Source organism: Xiphophorus couchianus, chromosome 11 (assembly GCF_001444195.1).
Source record: "Xiphophorus couchianus chromosome 11, X_couchianus-1.0, whole genome shotgun sequence".
NCBI lineage: Eukaryota > Metazoa > Chordata > Actinopteri > Cyprinodontiformes > Poeciliidae > Xiphophorus > Xiphophorus couchianus.
Genome location: NC_040238.1, coordinates 16562611 through 16584596, shown reverse-complemented (window position 1 = coordinate 16584596; position 21986 = coordinate 16562611). Strand labels below are relative to the sequence as shown.

The 21986-nt window shown below is 36.8% G+C and overlaps 1 protein-coding gene across 3 annotated transcripts in view; it reads right to left on the bottom strand.

The window, feature by feature from the left end:
* The window catches only part of cadm2a (cell adhesion molecule 2a), a 230777-nt gene that overhangs the window by 6760 nt on the left and 202031 nt on the right, over window positions 1–21986 (bottom strand). For 2 of the 3 annotated variants that reach the window (XM_028031539.1, XM_028031540.1), the window contains 5 exons: window positions 20217–20378; window positions 19608–19698; window positions 19320–19498; window positions 14565–14678; window positions 741–863 (listed from right to left, as the gene is read on the bottom strand). In XM_028031539.1, the coding sequence (XP_027887340.1) occupies window positions 741–863; window positions 14565–14678; window positions 19320–19498; window positions 19608–19698; window positions 20217–20378 (669 nt within the window). The remainder of the gene's footprint in view (window positions 1–740; window positions 864–14564; window positions 14679–19319; window positions 19499–19607; window positions 19699–20216; window positions 20379–21986) is intronic. The other variant, XM_028031541.1, reaches the window with a different exon arrangement.

Below are 21986 nucleotides of genomic sequence, written 5' to 3'. Positions count from 1 at the left end.
TTGACACACACAAAAAAGACATATGTTGACTTACAGTGCCTAGTAAATGTACTAATCTTCACTATTTACTAATTTGGTAACCTCTGAAGGATGTTGGTTGTTCTGGAATACATTTATTTGGATCAGCGGTGGCAACTGTAATAGGAATCTGTCTTATAACTGGAAGGTTGCCAGTTCAACCCCCTACTTTGTCTGTTTCAGTCATTGTGTCCTTTGACTAGACACTTCAACCACCTTACTTGCTGGTGGTGGTCAGAGGGCCTGGTGGCAGCCTCGCCTCTGTCAGACTGCCCCAGGGCAGCTGTGGCTACAGTGTAGTAGCTTGCCACCATCTATGTGTGAATGCCTCAATGTAGTCTAAAGTGATTTGACTAACCATTTAAGAGTTTCCGATAGGACGGGCTACATCAAAATCCAAGTCACACTTTTAAGATTTAAAATTTTTGAAAAGTTTTGAAAAACAATATATCATTTTACATCCATTTCAGTATTTTATCTTTTGCATAAAATCGCAATTAAATATAAAACTTTTTCGCATTCAATTACAAGGCGACTAAATGTAGAAACACTCAGCTCAAATCAAAGTCATTTACATAACATTTCCCAAGTGTGAAAAACACATTCTATCCTAATCCAGCGGTAACTTTGAAAAGAAAGAAGAGCTGCAGACTAATATTTGACAAGTAGAGCATGCGCCACTGATTCAGTGGGCCTTGAGGTCTGGCCCATTGTGGTTTTACCTTTATGCCTGGCCAGGTATCTTCCCAGAACAATGATTAAACACAAGGTGACAAAGACCACTACAGCCACCACTCCTCCAATCAAGGCATGGTCGGTGCCGTGCTGCCCCAGCGCGTTGGGATCTGAGGAGACAGGGGAGAAAGAAACAAAGAGAGACAATCAAGGTGTTGGTTAGTGAGGTGAAGGAGTGAGCGCAGGGGAACAACAAAAGACAGACAGCACAAACCAGAGAGCAAAGAGAAGAAAGAAGATTATTTCCAGTTTGTTCCTGCTTTAACGGTTGTTCTTAGCTGCTGTCATTCCTTCCCTCTTACACTTCATGCATTCAGAGCAGAGAGCCTGTGAAAACTCTCTGAGAATAATAAAACGGAGAAGACGAGAGATGGACAACACACTGACACAAGACGAATAGGACTGCGATGACAGTCATCGGGCAAAATGAATAAAAAAAAGAGAATGTATAAGGGACTTGGTTTAAAGATGTAAATTATTTAGCACCTCCCCTACTGAGTTGCAGGGGTACTCAGCATGCAAATCAGGGCAACAGCAGAGAAAAAAATGTTACACAGTAAATAAATCATTACATACAAAAAGTAGGGAAGATAAATCTTTTCTTCAGTTCTTGGAGAGAGGGAATTAATGTTAGGGAAAGAATTAGATGTCAGAGAGTTGCTACAGGTCCCCAGCTGCTGGAAAGCAGCAGAATGTTAGAAAAAAACCCAAAAGTTATAAAAAAAGGAATAATCTTCCTGCTTTGCCCAGTGCAAAAACCCATAAATGTTGTTTTTTTTCTGTTTCTTAACAAGAGGTTACTCACATTATCATTTCTGACTGCTTTTTACACAAAATCTAGTTTCTTCCGTCCCGTTATAAGCCTGGATCTGGGAGAGCACCCACTGTTGATGTGGAGAAGCAGGAGACACAACTCGGAGCTTTCAGCCTCTAAACTCAGGATTTTGTTTTTCAGTCATGATAAAAACCTAACGACCGTAGATGAATGTATAAATGTTGACATTCTGCTAAATCGAAAGGTTTCCTTTCAGCTTAGTTCAGCTCTTTCTTCACCATGACAGACTGGAGCAGTCTTTGGATAACAACAGAAGAAGTCCCAACTTGTCTATACATCTCCCGAGACGTCCTAAAATCACCCAGGAACAAGACACCAAAATACTTGTACTGTCTCATGATCCTGAAGGACCACTTCAGGTGCTTAAGTATCAATACCGGATTTAGAGGAGCAGTCTCTCATCCCTGGCAATGTCGCACTTACAAAAAAAGCGAGAACCATAGATACACAGACATGACTGGAACAGGACAAAAACCACACCGCTCCTCCTGAATGTGAGGTTTGACAGACTGCAGGGGCCACGGTCTAACATCCAGGAGCATGTTTTCCCAGGAAGAAAAACTGATCCATTGAGGGATGAGACACACTCTTCTGTCACATTTCTAAAAAAAAAATATTTAGTTTTTTTAAGGTGTGAAATTTGACACTAACAGCTTTAGAGAAAGACCTCTTCTTTCTAAACCTTTGGGAAAAAAAATGTGACAGGGACAGCTGTTCTGCGGTGAGACTGTATTATTTGTTTTGATCCATAACACCTAAAAGATTACAGTGACATTCACTAAGCTGTTTTTTGCAGGAGTAAAGGCATCCTTTAAATACCCCCAAGATTTTGCATGTGTTCCTGAAAGTACATGATACTTTCTGGCAGCTAAAACGTGGCATTGCCTGACCAGAAAATAGTAGATACAGAGAGAGGACTTATGCATACAGCACACGTCGTATGTTGACCATTTCTCTTCAGCATTCCACTTTTCATTCTGTCTGCCCATGAGGCCAAATTGAACAGCTGGCTTGCTCTCGCTTCATAAGTCTCCACGGTCTGAGTGACCAGGCCGTCACACTTCGCCGCCTCCGAGTGGACAAACACAAAGTCATACAGACCGACACACACGCTCATAGACACGGACGTGAGCAGCATAGCTTCACTGTGCTGTGGTTCTTCTTGGTTGGTGGAGCAGAGAGTAGAGGAATTTCCCCCTGGCAGGACCCAGCAGGACGAGGACAGAGGCGTTTAGTTACACACGCAGTTTTGTCTTTTATTCTCTTTCTGTCAGGCTTCTCCCTGTATATGTGTGTATTGTTAAACATTAAACACACACTCCCTGGACTGCTGATCCTCTGGCCGACTGTTTGATCCCCAGATATTCTTTTTGAAGTGAAAGGCTTTTGTTTTTTACATTAGGTTGCCTGATCATTGTATGTAATGCAATTGATGCTTTGATTATTTTCGAAAATATAGGAATATTACACTAGATTTTTATCGCTGTAAATGTGGTCTATTCCACATATTTTCTCATCTGCATACAAATCAGTGATTGTTCATTCTCATGGGCTTGAAGCTCTGCCAAAAGAATCACATTCATGAATTTCTTGGAGATTCTCTGAAGAGTTCTTCACAAATGTGAATAAGTTGTGTAAAAACTTCAGCAGCTCCGCAGGAGGTCGCTCTGGTTGATAAAACGCTTTCAGGGATAGCAGTTGAATAAGTTTCAACTTTAGCAGAAGGCATGAAACTTGGGGGGGAAAAAAGATGATGAAATATGAGAAACAACTGAACAGCTTTCTCCTTTGGAGGCCTGGTCTCAAACAGAATGTGACCTACTAATGTATCGTCAGGTTCGTTTCACATAAAATTGTGAGTTTTTTTCAATACCTCTCGAAAAACTCCACAACATAATCTTGAAATTATTGAACTGCACAATGAGGCGCTCTCACCACTGCATTGCACTATTTGAGACGGCATTGAATTTTATTTTTACAAGTTAAAGATTTAAAATTGTAAAACGGTGATTATTACAACCACATGATCAGTAGTATAATGATGGTTAGAGTTGGGATTAAACCACATTTTCCTTACTTCCGTTTTCGTTTCCAGCATTAAAATGACCCCACCACCTCAGCTTTGCCGCAATGATACATGTTCATCCAACTTGCCAAATGCATAATTGGCAAACAGGATTTACTGCAAGCCACCTTAAAATGACCTTTGTGGTTTCACTGGAAATTCTGATGGCAACTGTGATATGGAATAAACTGCAGTTGAAATATTTGACCTGCCAACACTAAACAAACCGGGAGAGAGAGAGAATACTGACTCGTAACTTAAAACCAAGTCAAGAAATACAAATATTTTGTGGGAGTCTAAATCGGTGCTTTGGATATCACCTCTTTTCAGATATACTTCAACAAATCATTAAAAAAAAGGTTGTGTTAATAAAAACGTTAGAATTTTCAAGGATTCAAGTGTTGACAGCTGAATTTTAATAAAACTGACCATATTTATTTTTTATTGTCATGTTTTTGACTTCTTTGCTTTATGTACAATTTAGCATATGCTGTCAATATTATGTTTTATTCTTTTACATTAATGTTGGGGTTTTGCTTACAGCCCAGGTCATTTCTGGTAAGCTTCATAGCACTGAACTGCATACATACTGTACATCATGGTAAAACATTAGCATCTGGGTATAATTTATAACTAACAGAATCCACGGCTCCAGCAAGCAATTTTTTCTCAATAACCACGGGTCCACATCCTCTGAACGAAGCAAAACATAGAACAAGAAGCTGGTTTTTTAAATTTTATGCATGGTTTGAATTTGGGGAAACATACAAAAAATGCTGCTAAACAAGCACTGGTTATAGAAATGTGTCTTTATTCAGTTTGGAAACTAAAACTGATGGACAAGAGGACAAAATATTATTTTTTGAGCCAAGAAGGAGGGGGATAAAAAGGATATTCCATACACAGTTATACATTTTGAAGGCCCAAAAAGATATTATTATTTAATAAGGGCATATACATCCTTCTCTGTATGATTTAATATGAGAGTGCGGCAGAGCAAACTCTTCTTTTAATATTTATAGAACCCTCCTTGCTGTGAGTCTGGATTGTTTAATAAATTAAAAGGGCTAAAGTTTTCTATGAACCACTCCTGGGTCAAATGGGACCAAAGGTGTTCCTATTAAATCATCACAATAATTCTTCTCATTCTCAGACGAAAATGCTAAACTGCTTTAGTGTGTTTAAGAAAAGTGATGGCTTGAACTTAAATTGAGCTTTTACAATGAGATTAATAATTAATATAGTTGTTCATTTTAAGGTAATAAAAAATTAATCTAGCCACTAGGTAGTCAGTTATTTCTTTTCATTTTTAATTTATTGTTGATTAAAACATTATCCACACAGGACTTTCTCAATGGGGGAACCTTATCTGAGGGGACTTGGTGTATTTTCTGTGCAGTGTGTGACTGTTCAAATCTCAGGTAGAACATTTTTTACATTGAGCAAAAATGTAATTTTTTTTCTTCAAATTATTAAAACCATTGTAGCATTGCTTACAATAAACCACTTTTATTAATAATGAATATTTATATCAGATTATAGTTTAAACTAGAAAGTTAAAGCTTTAGGAAAGAAAAAGACACTGAAATCAAAAGTAGACGCCCAATTTCCTACAGTTGGTCTCAAAGTCATGTTCATCAAAGCTCTCTTCAATGTATTTTGGTGCTGTGCCATTCAATGATTTATAAACTGAGAAGTATTTTAAAGTCTATTTTCTGAGCTACAGGGAGCCAGTGGAAGGACTTTAAAGCTGGAGTGATGTGCTCTGTCTCCCTGGTTTTAGTGCAGCAGTATTCTGGATCAGCTGCAGCTGTGTGATTGCCTTGTTAGGCAGTCCTGTGAACACACTATCACAGTAATCAATGTGGCTAAAGACAAATGCATGCATGGATTTCTCTAGATCTTGCTGGGGCGTTAGTCCTTTAATCCTGGAAATGTTCTTCAGATGATAGAAGGTTGACTTTGTGCACCTACAGCATCAGGGAGTCCTTCTTAAATGACCAGGATACTCAAAATCAAACACGTCTTCGTCAGATTCTTAAACACCAAACACTTCTTTCAGTAGGAACCTTCCATACATCACAGGAGATGTTTGCCATCGAGTAAAGTCACAAGATCTCCTGTGATTTCAATGACTCCAACCTCTACCCTGACTTTCATCTGCACTCATCTTTTATATGAGCAGTGGGGAGTTATCAGACACTGCACTCATTAATCCATCATATTAGTATCTTTTACACAAAGCACATCTTTGTCACTTCATCTCTCTTCCCATCATTGGCTTTACATTTATTTAATATTAAAATTCCTTCCCTGCAGGCACCCTTTCTTATCTCTGGTGATGCTTTTTTTTTACATTCTCCTTTTTAGATGTAGCAATATAAAGGAATGGGTTTTGGTTGCTCCCATCAATAAAGCAGCACTTGTGCCCTTGTGTCTATGGTGTGAGTCAGTCATACTTTAAAGGTGTCTTTTAACAGGATGTTATAAATTTGCTGTGGGGGAACTGTGATTGTTTCTTTCCTTTGAATATGTGAAAAAGAAAGAAAAAATCTTAATCTTTTCTGTAAATATGAAACCCTTGATGTTTTTATGAGATGATCAAAAAGATTCCTGGAAATCTGCAGAAAAAAGATCTGAGGAGGATTAAATCAGAACTTCGCTGGTTTAATCGTGTCAAATTGTGGAACACCTACAGCAACCCCAAATTGTTTGACAATTGTTAAAATATAAAATGTTTTTGTATTTATCTGCATGCTGTTCGACACAGTAGCTTTGAAACTTTCAAAATACTTTATCTGGCAACTAAAATAATAACACGTTTAAATTCTGCTATGACTTGTTATTTTTTTTAGGAAGCTGCAATAGCTCTAGTAAATCTGTAGCATCAGCAGCATCTGCACCTAAAGCATCACTGAATCATTTATGGGGTTTTTTTTCCTTCAGTTATTCAGTTCAAAGGTGAAACTCGTCAATAGTACATATCAATGATTAATTTCCGTTTATTCTGATTATGGATTTCTTTATACCCCAGTCGGTGGACTGTGTTGTGTGATGCCAGTAACTCCACCAAAAACAATGCAATTTTCCTATGAGCCTAAAACTTAAGTGGGCTCAGGAATGGTGCAGTATGTGTTGGAACATTATGAAAACGTCTGTATGCTATTATTATTTACTACAGAATGAAACAGTTGTGTTTTTTTTAAGTAAGATTGTGTGAAGTATTTATGAGCAATCAGTGCTGTGTCTGTTATCAGAGCACTTCCATTTTGAAAGGGTGGCACTGAATGGCTTTCCAAGGTAACGGGCTACTCAAAACAGAGCAGAATAGAGATAGTAAAATAATAAATATTTTACCATCTATCTGTTATAAACCAATAGCAGTCAGAGAAAATGTTATAATATTGATTTTCTTTCCCTTAACGTCTTCAGTTAAGCCTCAGACTGGCTTTTGTATTGATGCTATATTTTTTCAACCAGAAGGTGTAAGTTGTTTGATCGTCAGATACTCGCAGCTAAGAATGTGGGATGTCTGCAGATCCTCTGGAGGGACCCGAGGCTCTCGGGTGTAACTCTGAATAACGTTCACCTGACTTTGTCAATTTATGTGAACTGCTAAGCCTTGGTAGTGTTACAGACTGTAGTATAACTGTGGCCACAAACATTCTCACTGAAAGCATTTAGCATGCTGTCACCATTAGGTTCCATATTGTTTTTATGTGTTAGCAGCTCATTTAGCTTTATTTAGTTAAATGTCCAGTAAGTTTGATTAAACTTTAATTGCAGTGTGGTATTACATGCTAAGGCAGTCAAGTGCTTTGTATCACATTTCTCTGAAATCACACCAAAAATGGAAAAATGGGTAGGATAATTTTTTAAGGTCAACATTTATCAATGTGCCTGGAGACAAAAATGTGAAAAAACATGCAATAAATTTAACAGGAAATCAAAGCACAGTTATCTGCTCTTTATAAAAATATAATTTTTGAGAAGAGGAAATATTAAATGAGTATTTCACAGTTAAATGTGGCACTAATAATTTATTCAACAATTTTAAAGTTAAAGAGAAAACCAGAACAGGTTGCTCTGAAAGATGCCGTATATTTATTTTGCAGCAGTCTAAAATATTATATTATCATTTACAGAGTAAGGCTGAAAGGGGTGGCTAGAAGTACATGTAAAACACTAAGAGACGCTGCAAAGACATGACTCAGTTTACAAGAGAGAGGTGTAAAAGAGGCAGCATTTCCAAAATCATGAGTGTTGGTGTGTGTGCCCTTGTGCATTATTGCTCTCTGGGTCAGAGTGGACTAATTAGATCCAAAGAACAAATTACCTCAGCTAATCATTCAATAAACCCCACATTTGGACACTGGATTGAATATTTAACCTCTTCCTCTTTGTTTTCTTATTGGAGAAAAAAGGATTTGTGGTAAGCAGGGTAAGTCCTGCATCATAATTAATGACAGACTTACTAAATCTAAAGAATCTATTCAAACAACTTGATGTCTATGAATACATAATTTCTCAATAAACAGCAATAAAATACGTACATTATAGTAACAGAGGATGATCGTTCTAAGACTGTGCTTTTCCTATTTTTATAACATTATGGTACTTTTGCTAAAATTATATATTAACTATTCTAGTAATTATGATGTCTAAGATTTATTCATTGTTTCAAAAGTAGTGACATAAATTTAGTCATTTTTAGTTGAGACAATGCATTGTTTCAGCTGACTTGTGCACAAACGGCACAATGGTGGAAGACCAAAGAAAAATATGGGATTCAAATGAACTGATCTTATTAGAAGCAATCCTAAGTAAATGATGTAGTTGTGGATTTTAGTCTAACAGGCTCATCAGAGGTGGTTAATTTGCTGAAGAACGGGCTGCACTGCTTAGCCTACATCCTAAAGCTGAACACACCTGAGGCTCTCGCCTCTCAGCATGCCAACTTTACTTTTCCAAAAGCATTACCTGAAATAGCGACAGTAATGACAGTAACAGCAGTGCTCCTTATGTTTTCACACAATTACTTTCAAACGGCAGACTTTCTTTGCTGTAAACAAAAGAACCGTGAAGGACACTAGTATAGTGGACAAGCTGGTAAAGGAAGGGAGAGCGCCAAACAACTGCTCTGTGCATTCGGCAGAGACTCCACTAACTCCAAACCTAATCTGGAATCTTATTAGAGATACTTCAGACTACAACCATTTTGTAGTGGAACATGTTTTGTAGTTTTGAAGCTGCGACTTAAAGAATTCTTCTACACCTAATTGGTATAAATACTCTATACCGTTACCAGTCCTTACCTAGCTTGTAACACTTGAGGAGAACTGTGCCATGCATGACTTTACAGAACATTTATAATGTAGTTTATTTAATAAAATAGCAATGTGTGCTCTAGACTTGTCATAAAGAACAGGTATACTAAACTGATTTCTGTTGTAACATGGTGCTGTAGAGAAAATAAAATTAACTTCAACCTTCAAGGAAGGGCAAGGGGTGCCGTAGGGGTGGTGGGGGGATAATATGATGGTAGGAGAAACAGGTCAGAGCTGCAATAACTTCAGGCTGACTTTATTGCTGCTGCTCTTCAGATATTTCTATCAAACACTATGCTGCAACTGAAGCAGCTGTGTGGTTCACGTAAAAGAACCCTACAGCTAGTTTTGAAGAAATATTTTATTTTCAATAGTCTCAGAGGGAAGAACATAAGTGAAGCATGACAAAGAGGTCCATGCAAATGAAATAAGCTGTTGTGTCTTTATGAATCCTCCAAAATGTGTCCTTTGCAACTAAAATTTAATTAAACCAAAGGTTGTGTGTAATTCATAAAACTAGCCTTAGGTTCTAATGATTTTGCCTTTTCTGTTCAACACTTTACTACAAGTGTTGCTGTAACTCTTCCCCAGAGCGAGCTAAAGTGACACGTCATCAATAAGCCGGGCAACAATAAGTGAAAGAACCTTTGCATTATGTTTTAATTTCTCCTGTGGTTCATGGTTTTTATGTCTAAGGTGTGCAGAGCACAGGGAACAATGAATGGTCAGCACTGTTCAATATTTCACCATTTCACCACTGAACACAACCACCAACCAGCTGCCCCAGATGCTTGCCCTCAAGGAAATATTTCCTTTGCTCATCACACAATCTAACCTTTGTGCTCCATTTTAAAACAGGATCAATAGCAATAGAATAAAGCTGTTAGAAAATCCCTCCAAGGAATGAAAATTGTCCCTTTCCTTATTGAGTTTTCACAAAAGGTTTGTTCTCAATCTTAAAAAGCTTTAAGGTAAATGTGAGGCTATAAAAATATTCCTAGGGAAACCTATTAAATTTTTTTCATACCACAAGAGTAGATTTATGCTAAAATTTATACAGCTTAATCCTAAATTTGTATAATAATAATAATAATAATAATAAATAAATAAATTCTTTTATAATTATTTTAGACCCAGTTTATGCTCTTTTTTTTTGCTCAGTGTTTTGAGACCATCTAAGATTTGCAGGTCATAACCTTAAAGCCTGCCTTGTTTTGAGGTGCTACCATTTAAACAAAGGTTTCAGGATGGAATCCCCTGTAAAAGAAAAATGCTCAGGGGCTAATCTTAACCATTAAACCCTGACTGAACTCTTGGGGTTTATCCTGAGTCTAGCTTCAGTGTGTACTCACTCATTTCAACTTCAGTCGAAGAGGAACTCCTCCCAATGTTTAGTGTTTTGGATTACCCTTAGTAAAAGGCATGTTGCTGAATAGATAACTCTGGCAGCCTACGTTTGCATTTCTATATTTTTAGCTTGAGCTCCTCTTGGGGAACAACTACTGGGCTCAGAAAGGAAAACTTACTCTGCAAGGTTTTAGATGGGTATTATTTTAGATTTTTTTTTCTCCACAGGCCCAGACATTGGGGCATGAATAATAGCTGCCTTCTCAGTAGTTGGTCCTTTTTCCACAGCAATAAAAGGCTACAGGGACTAAGGTTGGCCACGCGAACGCAGATCGTGGGAAGTGAATGGTAAATATTTTAAGCACAAGAGAAACCCTTGTGCATGATTCAACCTTTGAGCTTTAAGGTTGAAGCTAATTCACAAACCACAAAGAAAGAATTTGGTAAATTTTAGAGAACTGCTGGTAGGGAAGAGAATGTGTATCTGTGTCTGTACGTAAGTGTGTGTTCATGGAAGGGAAGGTCTGATTATACTACATGGACCTGATACTTAGAGCAAGAGTTATTGTAGCTATTAAGGCTGGCCAGGCTATTGAAGCAGTGTGAGTCTTGGCCATACCTGCCAGCACCTCATTAATAAAATGAATCACATACTGCAGCTATGTATCAGCCCTTGCAGTTTACAGTTCAGAGGAAAAGAGGTGTATCTGTCAAACTGTTTACATTAGATCCACTCTAAGGGTCAAAAACAATTAGAATTTGTACAATAGGGTATGATTTTGTAAATGTAGATTTTCCATTGGGGATAATGAATTCAGTGTTTAAAATGCGTGTAGTTTGACAAGAAGGTGGTCTCCATTAAATGGAACATATACATTTAAAAGTTACACTGATATGATTACTTTTAGTTTAACTTCCAGTCTGTGCATTTATTACACTCAGTTTTAAAGATCTTAATAGAATCAGTTAAGTTGGACTGTTTATATCTTAAATTGTTTGTTTTACCCTTAAGGGTATACATCTTGATTATTTCAAAATTCACTTTTCGTAGTGTTTAGGCTTATAGCTCAGAGGTGCAGAACTATGCTAAAGGTTAAAGAAGGGTGAATAAAAGTGAGATAACCTAAATTGTTCTGTCTGCTCTTTGGCTTATGTCTTACTGTCAGTTCATGTCTTATTATATTCCTGAGTTCTAGTTAATAATTAAAGTTCATCTGCGTAGAAATTTGTCTATGAACCTGCATTTGAGCCCTATTTATTTTTACTATTAATGAATTACAATTTCAGTTTTTTAGCTTTTGAGTTCTCTTTTTCTCTAATTAAGTTCACTTTCATTGATTTACATAGCCCAAAACTTAAACAAATGTCTTTCTAAGAGACTTAACAGATGCCTTTTTCCTAAATGTAAATATTCACTAGTTGCAACAGTGAATATTTGGCATAAAAACACAAATCACCTAATATTTACATCACAACCTGCAGTAAAACTATAAAGATGCAGGTGAGCACATGTGAAAAATACCTACAAATACTGAAGACATTTTTCCAACAATTTTGTACTTTAGAAAATGTTTTTTCTTAACATTTGAGTATTGGATTAAGGCAAAAAAATTAAAAAATGAACACTTGTTTTGGAGCTATTGATGTCCTTCACATTTTCTGATGCATAGATGCTTCATCCTTTGATTTGGGTCATCTTGTACTTTTTGTTGAAAGAGCAAGACTGGCATAAGTAGAGCATTAAAAAGAAAATGGAACTCCTAAAAGAGCTTCTCAGAATATGCTAATAATCTACATAAAGCCAACAGAGTTTGAGACTTAATGTGTATTTTCTCCGCACAGGCGGTTGACTTTATTAAAAAGACAAAACATCATGGGGGTTTGTATCGCTCCTCAGATGTTTGGTTTCATCCCAAGGCTGTGAAAATAAGTGGTAATAAATCAAGTCGACACATGAAGACAGATAGAGTGGTATCCTGTGACTGAGAATGCCGTATAGAATTCCGATATGCAGATTCCCATAAGATACAACGGAAAAGCTCGACATTCCTTGTGTCCCTGAACTACCTAAACGGACATCAGAGAAGAAACCAAAGAACACCGGTGATGAACATCCAACATTGTGCTGGAAGCCAGTTATCAAACAAGATCTTCAGAGAGATGAAGGGTAGGCAGAGGAGACAACAGGGAAAGCTGCAACAAAAGAAAATGTAGGGAAAATGTGGAGGGGGACTCAAGTGTCCTGTGAGACTTACAAGATGGTAATTTACCGAAAGGACGAGTGAAATTATTCTGCGATTGTGGATCTGGAACAGTAAAAGTAAGGGTAGACTAATCTTAATAGTGGGGAAAAAACATCTGCTATAAAAAGATCCGTTTAGGAACACAGAAAAAGGAAAATTCAATTAAATGTCTTGAGAAAAAAAGCTAAACATACATGATAAAAATCCTTTGTGTAAAAGTGTGCTTAGATTTTCAATGAAACTCATCTGAAAAACCCTTAAAAACCACAAGTAATATAAAATTAGTTAGATTATTGTAATTATACCTCTGTTGCAACTTTCTGTTCATGTCAACATTTGGTTACGACATTTGGCTAAAAGAGTGACATTCTCACAGCAGTTTTCAATTCCTTTCCTGTTTTTTGCTTAATACAAAGAGCAATGCCAAAACTTCCCAATTCCCAGCAAAGTCTTCCAACTTCTCATAGAGAACGCATTACAGGGCTTCCAGTAAGAATTTTGCTTTGGTACCCACAATAACTCTTCTGGCTTTTTAAAATTTAGAACAGTTTTTTATATTGTTTAAATAAATGAAACAAATTTTAGTAATAATGGTTTTAAGTTCTAAAAAAAAGAGTAACCATGTCGAATGGATGGCAAAAGACTTCAGTCGCATTAAACAAATCAGAATGTGCAATAAAAATTTTTATTGGTCTGATGTAATATTTTAATTTTAAACTGCCTTTTTTCATTGGTTTTAAGCCTTGAAAGTATGTCAATGTGCAATTATATTACAAAGTGTGTCTAGCTTCACTAGACTCAACATATTTTGAATATGACAACATACAACCATAAAAACAAAAGGAAATGTCACTGATATCTTGTGTCGTAAATATTGATAGAAAAGACAACTGTCTTTCCATTTCTCAAGAGCAAGAACAGAAACCAAAAGACACAAATGGGTTAACCACAGAAACCTGGGAGATATTTAGGCTGCAATTCAAATGCAAACTGTACCTCACAGATTATCAAAAGGAACCCTGGCACTTTATTTAGCAATGAGGGGGAAGGAGCTGGAGAAGCAGAAGAAATTGCAAACAGTGCGTCATAGAGTTTATAATAGCATTATACAATAATTGCAACACAAGGTTCCTTATGCTTGGTGTGATCAGCTCACAGATATCACTGAATACTATGTAAATTTTGAATTTTGTGCATATGATTTCTGCTAATTGTTCTTCCTGAGGCATACACATAACGCCATGAAAGATTAAAATTAAAAAAGATTACACTTACTGTGCAGGAAGGTACTGTTCTGTGATTTCTACACAGACTCTTGTCGTTGGCATCCACTGATGGTACTGATAAAATGATTAAAGTTCTAAAGATATTGTTTCCACTATAAAGTTAAAGTTATGATGCAGGTGCAGAAGCTATACTTATAGAGAAATTAAACAGATTTTGAGGAAATATTGACAATCAAAGATATTGTCAACGATGTTAGGATTTTGGAAGGATGGCTGGGAAAGCAGCAGTGAAGGCAAATACTATGATTACAACATAACGATTGCCCTTTTACTGGAATTCCTTTTTTCAGATTTGCCCTGTTCCAGCTGTACGCAAATGACCACAAAGGTCATGGATACTGTCTGAATCTGCTGTAAAGCAGGATTTAGAACCTCTTGATTTCCCAGAAAGAAACAATAGTATTCCACACAATCTCACTTAAATTGTTGTTGTTTTGATGCTTCAGGGTCCAGAAGCACATCAGAGTTTTGAAATACCAAATGGAAAGTCGATGGACTTGGTGGATTTTATGTTCTTGTATCACCGTTGGGGGAAAAAAAAAAAACAACAACTCACAACTTATTTTAAACTCTAGAAGATTAAACATGTCAAAGGATATTGGCAACAACTTGAACAGAAAAAATAAAAGATGCAAGTGTAAAGTAGAAAAGTGAAATATAAAGTAGCATGCTGAGGGGGTAGTGGTGGTATGTGGGGTGTTACTGTACCTCTGCTGCCAGTGACTGTGGGGTCTGAGGCGTGGGTGCTTAACTGAACAGTAGGATCTGGAGGGATGGGATGTAGGGGGGGTGTGGTGGATGGAGGCAAGGTGGTGGGAGCGTCTGGTGAAGGGCACAGACAGACACACACAAAAATAATACAGCAACAACAAATGAATTCACACAAAGAAGTGATGTTTGGGAGAACGGGGATAGTTCAGCATTAGTGACATCCCTTTGTCTAACTTAGAGCTCGTAATAGTTAGACTATTTAAAATATGACTCAAACTAATCACACATGTTTACTATTGCATGTTTTATTGGTTATTTCAGGGACAAAAAGAACAAACATTCAATGGGAGTAAGTCAAAGTTGTGCAACTTGTAACATACCCTGTGGCGATACTCGAAATGTTTGTTCACCCACTAAATAATTTTCTTGCATATGTGAACAACTGAAAATGTGTAAGTTAATTAATTGTCCCACACAGGGCTCTGGAAAAGCATTGACTCCTTTTGAATGTTTTTGCATTTGATTACACCATAACTGAACTCCTCTATGTATTTGAATTTCATATAATATACCAACACAACATCACATATTATTGTGAGGAATAAATACTAGTCAAATACAAATCTAAAAAAATGAGGGACGCATATGAATTCAGACAAGACATTTTGTTTGCCTTTTTTGAACATTAATTTTATTTTCTTGCTATCCATTATTGTGAACAAATGAAAGCAGTTATGTGCTACTTTGTGTTCATAGATCGTAGAAAATCCAGCGAAATCCAGTAAATTCTTGATTTATTCTTTGAGGAAAAAAAGTAAAGCTCAAGTTGTAAAATACCTATGCAAGGCACTGCACATACAATATAGAAAAGGTGGAAACTTTAGTATTTTAAGGGTTATGAAAAAAATTACCACAACTCAGATTCTTGGGACCATGGAATCAAAACTGAAACGTTACCATTAAAACTTTTATCTCTGCTTCAAGGTGCTATATCTTCATATGTGGTGTAATTTACACAGTGAATCACATGAAGTGTTACACTGACCCATGTTACAACCATCTCTGGTCTCCTTTCTAAACAACACAAATGAGCTCCATAAATAGCTATTTTACAACTGGCCAAGGATACTTCCAGTCTGTTTATGTGAATGTTTATTTCACTGAACTATGTACCATTTTGGGCATATCATTGGCAATTCTGCTCTTAATGTGGATTTATTGTTCTATGATGATATGTGTGTAACCATTCGTACCAAAACTTTTGTGCAAATATTCTATGTAAAGATTTTTCGAACAGTCACAAAAGTTTGAAATATAAAAAGAAAAAGAGCAAAGTTTTAGTCAGAACCTTATCTGCAAGAACTCAATAGGGTCTCCAAGCCTGTTGAAGAGCATAGGTGCTGACTTGGCATCCGCACATTAAAAATGTTTGTGTAAAATCTCATTATTAAAGCAAAAGATGCAGTGATGTCACTTTGCTTAGATCATCAAATCATCACAAGTGAACAATCTGGTTAATTTTCGTCAAAACCAATGATCTTTACTTTTCTACTTCTATTTGTTTACTCTGTTAGAAGTAACCCTAACATCTACATTTATTTAAAGTGAGAAAGACAAAACATGTGCATGTTCATTACAAATTGTCTTCGCAGTAATTTTAAATAGTTTCTTTAAATGTGGGTCTCTGTTTTTAATAGCAATGGAACAGAAATAACCTTGAATTGAATCTGCTAATGCTGTCTATGTCTCTGGAGACAGAAAGTTAAATTCCACCAAATGAAGACATTAATTTGACAAAAGATCTGTGCCAATTACACATTTTCAAGGGTGCTTTCAGAAGAGGTGATCGGGTCATCATTATCGCGCTCTGTTTCAGATTTCATGCTAGGAAGTGTTTCTCGCTGTCAGCCGCTCAGGCCAAAGAGAAAAAGGGACTGAAACATTGTGTGACCAAGTTAATGAGGTTACACTACCACCTTGGCTTTAATGTTTATGTCACTCTGCATTTTATGGTGAACCAGAGGCTTTTAATTGGCTGTGGTCGTCTTTCTCAGGGCAAACCGTCCTCTGTGTCTTGGTGACATTTGATCGTGACTCACAGAGCAGCTAACTGCATGTCTGCAGGAAATGGGTAGGAGAGAAAACGTCTCCCCCTTGGAGCAGGACCATTAAAAAGGTATTTTTCAAGAATTATGGAGGCAGTTGTAAAAGGCTAAAAGGTGTGCTAATCACTAATGAAGGGTAGAAACAGGCTTGGTGCCATTTCAGGCGAAGAAGTAATGAATCTGAATAGGCTTCTTTGACCCTGCTGTACCCAATAGCCTTTTTTGTGCAGCAGAATTTGTCAGTTTAATATCATCTGCATCATTATGTGCATTGGTTGTTCTAGCTTTTAGCTTCAGCTGGCATTTAAAGGAATTGTTAGGCACAGACACATAACCATGGTGTGTGAAAAGCCCATTAATTAGGAGATGCAGCATTTATTCTATTAGTCAAAAAATGAATAAAAGGGTTTGTGGAAGAATGAATGGGTAATGTGAAGTCTTGAAAAATAGTAAAACTACTGATAATATTCATATCTAATTTGCATCTATTTGTTCATTTTTGTTAATGAGATAAGTTTCATTCAAATGTATTTCTCTTACATGTATCTGAAATCTTTTTGTAAAAGCCACACTACATATTGCTTTATCATGAAGGATTTAAATATGAAAAAGGTGAAAAATATTAGATGGTATGCCTAATTAGCCAGGCTTGATCCTAATTTGTGGCTCTAAATGCATAAATAGACCATTTAGCTAATTATGGCAGCAATAGACTTGTAATTAACGTTACTGCATTTGAAATGATCTGTAAAAAAAATATCACATAGCACTTAGAAGAAAAATGCTAATTTCCATATTTGCAATTAATTTGCTACATTAATAGTAGATTAAAATTATAGCTAGAAACATTGCCAACTACTTGTATGATGTGATTTAGCTTTTTCTTCAGTAGCATTGACCATGACAAGCTGGATTTTCAAGCTGCATGACACGGACATGCTGTTCAATGGGCCAATGACTTTACTAAAACGTCCTGGATGGAAACTGCAACATTGTTGTTTACTGATGAGGCTGTCTGCAGAAAGGCGTGGCACTCTATTACAGTTTCATAAAAGCAAGATAGAGGACGAAGGGAAGAAGGGGGAGCCCCGGCAGGTAGAGGAGTGAGGTATACTGAAGTGGGAGTGGCGTCACCCAGGTAGTCTGCACCTGGATGACATGAAAGGTGTGCATGAAAACGAATGATATGCAATGGTCTGTTATAAATGCAAGATTGCTAGTGAGTTGTTGGACAAATTTTAATGTGACAAAATTATAATTTTAGCTTGAAATACAATACTATACGTTTGGATTCTATCGTAACAAATAATCATGTTTTATCGATTATTTAAAACTTAACCACCGGAAAGATGTTTGCAGTTTACAATATAAATTGCTATAAGCTAAAAAAATCAAAAGCATTTTCAGCCTTATGGTCAAAATTTGGCCACATCCATTTGCAGTTGGGTCAGCGACTGGTCTGCACTATTAAAATATGTGCAGACTGTTTCAGCTTGGAAATTGCAGGTAAAATTAGCTGAAGAATTGTCTGGTGTCTCCCTAACTTTAGTACTTTTGTTATTTGTTCAATGAGTTGATTCATTTAGGTCTTGTAAAATGTTCTTTTTAAGCTGCTGCTCATTTTCTTTTTCTGTTTGTTAAACTTTTCGGTGAGCTTTTTTAGAAAATGTGCTAACTTTAGTCATTCTGATAATGTCCTTTACGTGGGAAAATGTGATTTGATCAGCCCTGACCAGTGACCTGCTTTTATCCTTATTCACTCAGTCTTCTCAGTCCTACCTTTTGCTCTTCCTTTCACATGCTGAAAGCTTGTGAAGTTGACATAATATATGTCAAGTTAGACAAGCATAACTTAACATATATTATGTTTTTCTTGTTTTTTATTCAGATAAATCTTTGAGATAAAGCAAATGTAACACCCTTGGATCAATATACCAACATTCATGTAATCTGTTATCGATCTGCTAATAGACATTTCTTTTTGCCAATCATTGCAAGCTGTCAAATGGCTCCAAAGCTCAGTTGTCACTGCTCTGCTTGTACTCTTTTGTATTTTTTATTATTTAATACCAGGAGACAAATGGCAGAGCAGGAACAGAAGGGAGAAAGAACTATCTGTTTTTCCTGACACTGAGTCGCTTTATCCTCCACCTCCTCTGGCGTTACTAGGAATTACTTATCATGATATTCTTGACAACGCAGCACTAAATTCTGCCTCCCTCACACATTTCCCTTTAGGTATGCGTGCGGGCGTGTGTGTGTGTGTGTGTGTGTGTGTGTGTGTGTGTGTGGGAGAGAGAGAGACTGTGTGGAGGATCTGGGACAAAGGTTTATTTAAGGAAAAGCACTGGTGGCGTTTGTGGCACCTGAGGCCTATATTTTCCTTGTGAAGGATGGCAACCCTAATCACTTTTTGCAGTTATACACTATGCAGATCAGGAGGTATTATAATCCTGTTTATGCAACTCTTTTTCCACTATTTGTGTGGAGTATAAATGGAATCCAAGGAGTCATTTTGTAGGTTGTAGTATTTAACCTATTTGTTTTTGAGTAGGTTTACCTGATAAAGATAACTCTGTACCTTTATTTTTGTCTGTCATTGCATAAAACACAATCACTCACACATCAGCCTTTCCCTTGAACTCACCATACACGTAGAGTACATATTCAGCACTGCTGGTCCCAAGATGGTTGCTGGCTTCACAGCGGTAGGTCCCGTTGTCTGTCTTGTTGAGTGAAGTAAAGGTGAGCTCCCTCCCCTCGACAATTATCCTGTCAAGGTCAGGAAGATCACCACCGTCCTTCGTCCACATCACAGGATCCGGTCTGTTATTTGAGATTTTTTTTTTTTTTGAAAAAGGTCAAACTCACTTCAAGAATGAAGAATATAATAAAACATAGAAAACTAAAACAATGGAGACCAGAAAACACTTACGATGGGTTTCCTCTGGAGAAACACTCCAGCTTTAAGTATTGGCCCTCCTGAGGGACAGTAGTTGATTTAATGATTTCCACACGAGGAGCATCTAGGATAGACAGGAAGCGTTTCAACTAATGGTAAGTGGTAATGGAACACATTAATATTTGTAAAACTATTCTCTCTTATAATTACCCTACAGCTAGCATTAGGATAAGGATTAGTGGACAAATGATCCTCCTATTAAGACAGATTTATATCTCTAATTCTAAGAGAGCAACAATTCTAATATTTTTTATAAGAAATGGCACCTCATTTAGAACCAAGTTTTTCATGCAATGAACTCCAAATGCAAAGTTTACTATGCCTTTTGACGATTTGTGTGTCATTACATCCTTCACACCAACAAGGATGTACAATCGCCATTACTGAACATGTTGCTGATGTTCAAAACAGCTACATTTAGGGGGAAAAAATCATTATTAATTTAAAATGTTTTTATCTACATTTATCTACATTTAGTGCAGAATGTTGTGCTATCCTCTATTGCTATTTTCACTTTTACTTATGTCCAGATAATCCTCTTTTGTTTGCGCTTGATAGCATGCGTTTTGGACATATACTCACAGTGGACCTCCAGTACTTCGGTGGCCTGCTGGGGAGCCTGTGCGAGTGCAACATGGTCTACTCTGCAGGTGTAGGCCACGCCGTCATCATTTCTGTCCACGTGTAGCTGCAGAGAACTCCGCACCGTAAAAGTCTTCCCACTTGCATTCACCTCTTTGGCACCTATGAAGAGAAATCAATGGGAGAATGTCACCCGAGCAAAAGTTAAAGTTTACAGCTAATTATTATTTGTCTTGTTTACATCCTTTCTGCACTTTGAGGATATCCAAGCATAACGGTGTTCTTATAAAGATTGTGGTAGCATAAAGCTCAAGCAGATGGAAAAAGAAAAAAAAAAGTCTTACTGAGCTTTGGTTTATGTATCTGCATCAACATGAACACTTACTGCTGTGAGGAACTGACAATAAGGTCAACGGTAACCATTACACGAAGATATTCTTTGCACACAAGCATTTTGAGGCCATGTGGGTTCAAATATCAATGTTGCGTTGGGTCACTTTTGTTTGGCTGCATACCCTTCAACAAAAATACACATGAAAGGAAAAATGAATAGCGCTTTTTGACTCCACAAACAGCTATTTACCACCTCTATTTGTGCATCCCACGGAATCAATCTCAAGTTAATATCAAACTGTTTAATACCTCTTCTCAACTTTCTACTTCTGCACAACTCCGTCAAGCCCAACAGGGTCAAAAACTCAAATGTTTGTCTTTCAGCAAACTATCACCTATTACACCTGTTTATCTAATCAACTCCTTGGCAGAGCAATCCTCGCAACACCTTCTTCTAACTCTATACAAAAACTGCTGATCCACATTTTTGTGTTCATTAGCGATGCAATCAAAAAGCTTCCTCCAATCATTTGCATAATGTCAAGTTTTGTTTGTTTATCAATTAATTATTTCAACTTTCTGCTTCATGTGACTCTCTAAAAATACATCAGAATAGATACATGTGTTATTAAAAAAGTTAAATGAGTTTGACTGGGTTATCCTGAAGTCCCTTCTATGTGAATTGGGGTCAGACATTTGTTTCCTAGAGATTATTGATTTTTGTTTCCATATCAAAATTTCTTCAAGTTTATTTACTTCACAATAATTTATTTAGTTTAGGTTTTTTTTTCTTTGTGGAAAATTTAAGTTCAGAACTTCTTAAACAGACCCAGATCTATTTGATACTATTGCCATCGGTTTCAATACATTTTAGGCCAGCAAAAGCATTAAAAGGAATTTTGAATTATTTCAACATGAGGCATATAAAACTGTGCTTAGATATCAGCATATTATGCATACAGTACATCCTTAATATTTTTCAATTTAGCAAAGTGTTGCTGAAGTTACTGTGACAGAATGATAAGTATGAGGGAAAAACAGATGTATTCAGAAAAGAAATGTGTAATTATTTAATCATGCTTTATTTATATATAGTTATATCAGGACAAAACAACAAAAGGTCCAGCAACTCAAAAGATTAAGCACTGTACATGTATCAAGCACAGGAAAATAAATGCAATTCAAAATGTCACATTCTGTAAGTTACTTGAACTTGACATGGAGACGTATGCAGCCAAGAGGTTGTAAAGTGATGTAAAGATGCAGCAGGGAGTTTTGAATTGGAATTAAATTGGATTTAATCTGAAAATATGAATAAGTGCACCCTACAGATCCCTCGCCTTTGCTCTCTGCTGCACTACAACTGTCCCTCCACAGCTCCTCCCCCACAGCTGAGAAAGTAAATTGTTAGTTTTCATGTAACGTTAGGTTTGTCAT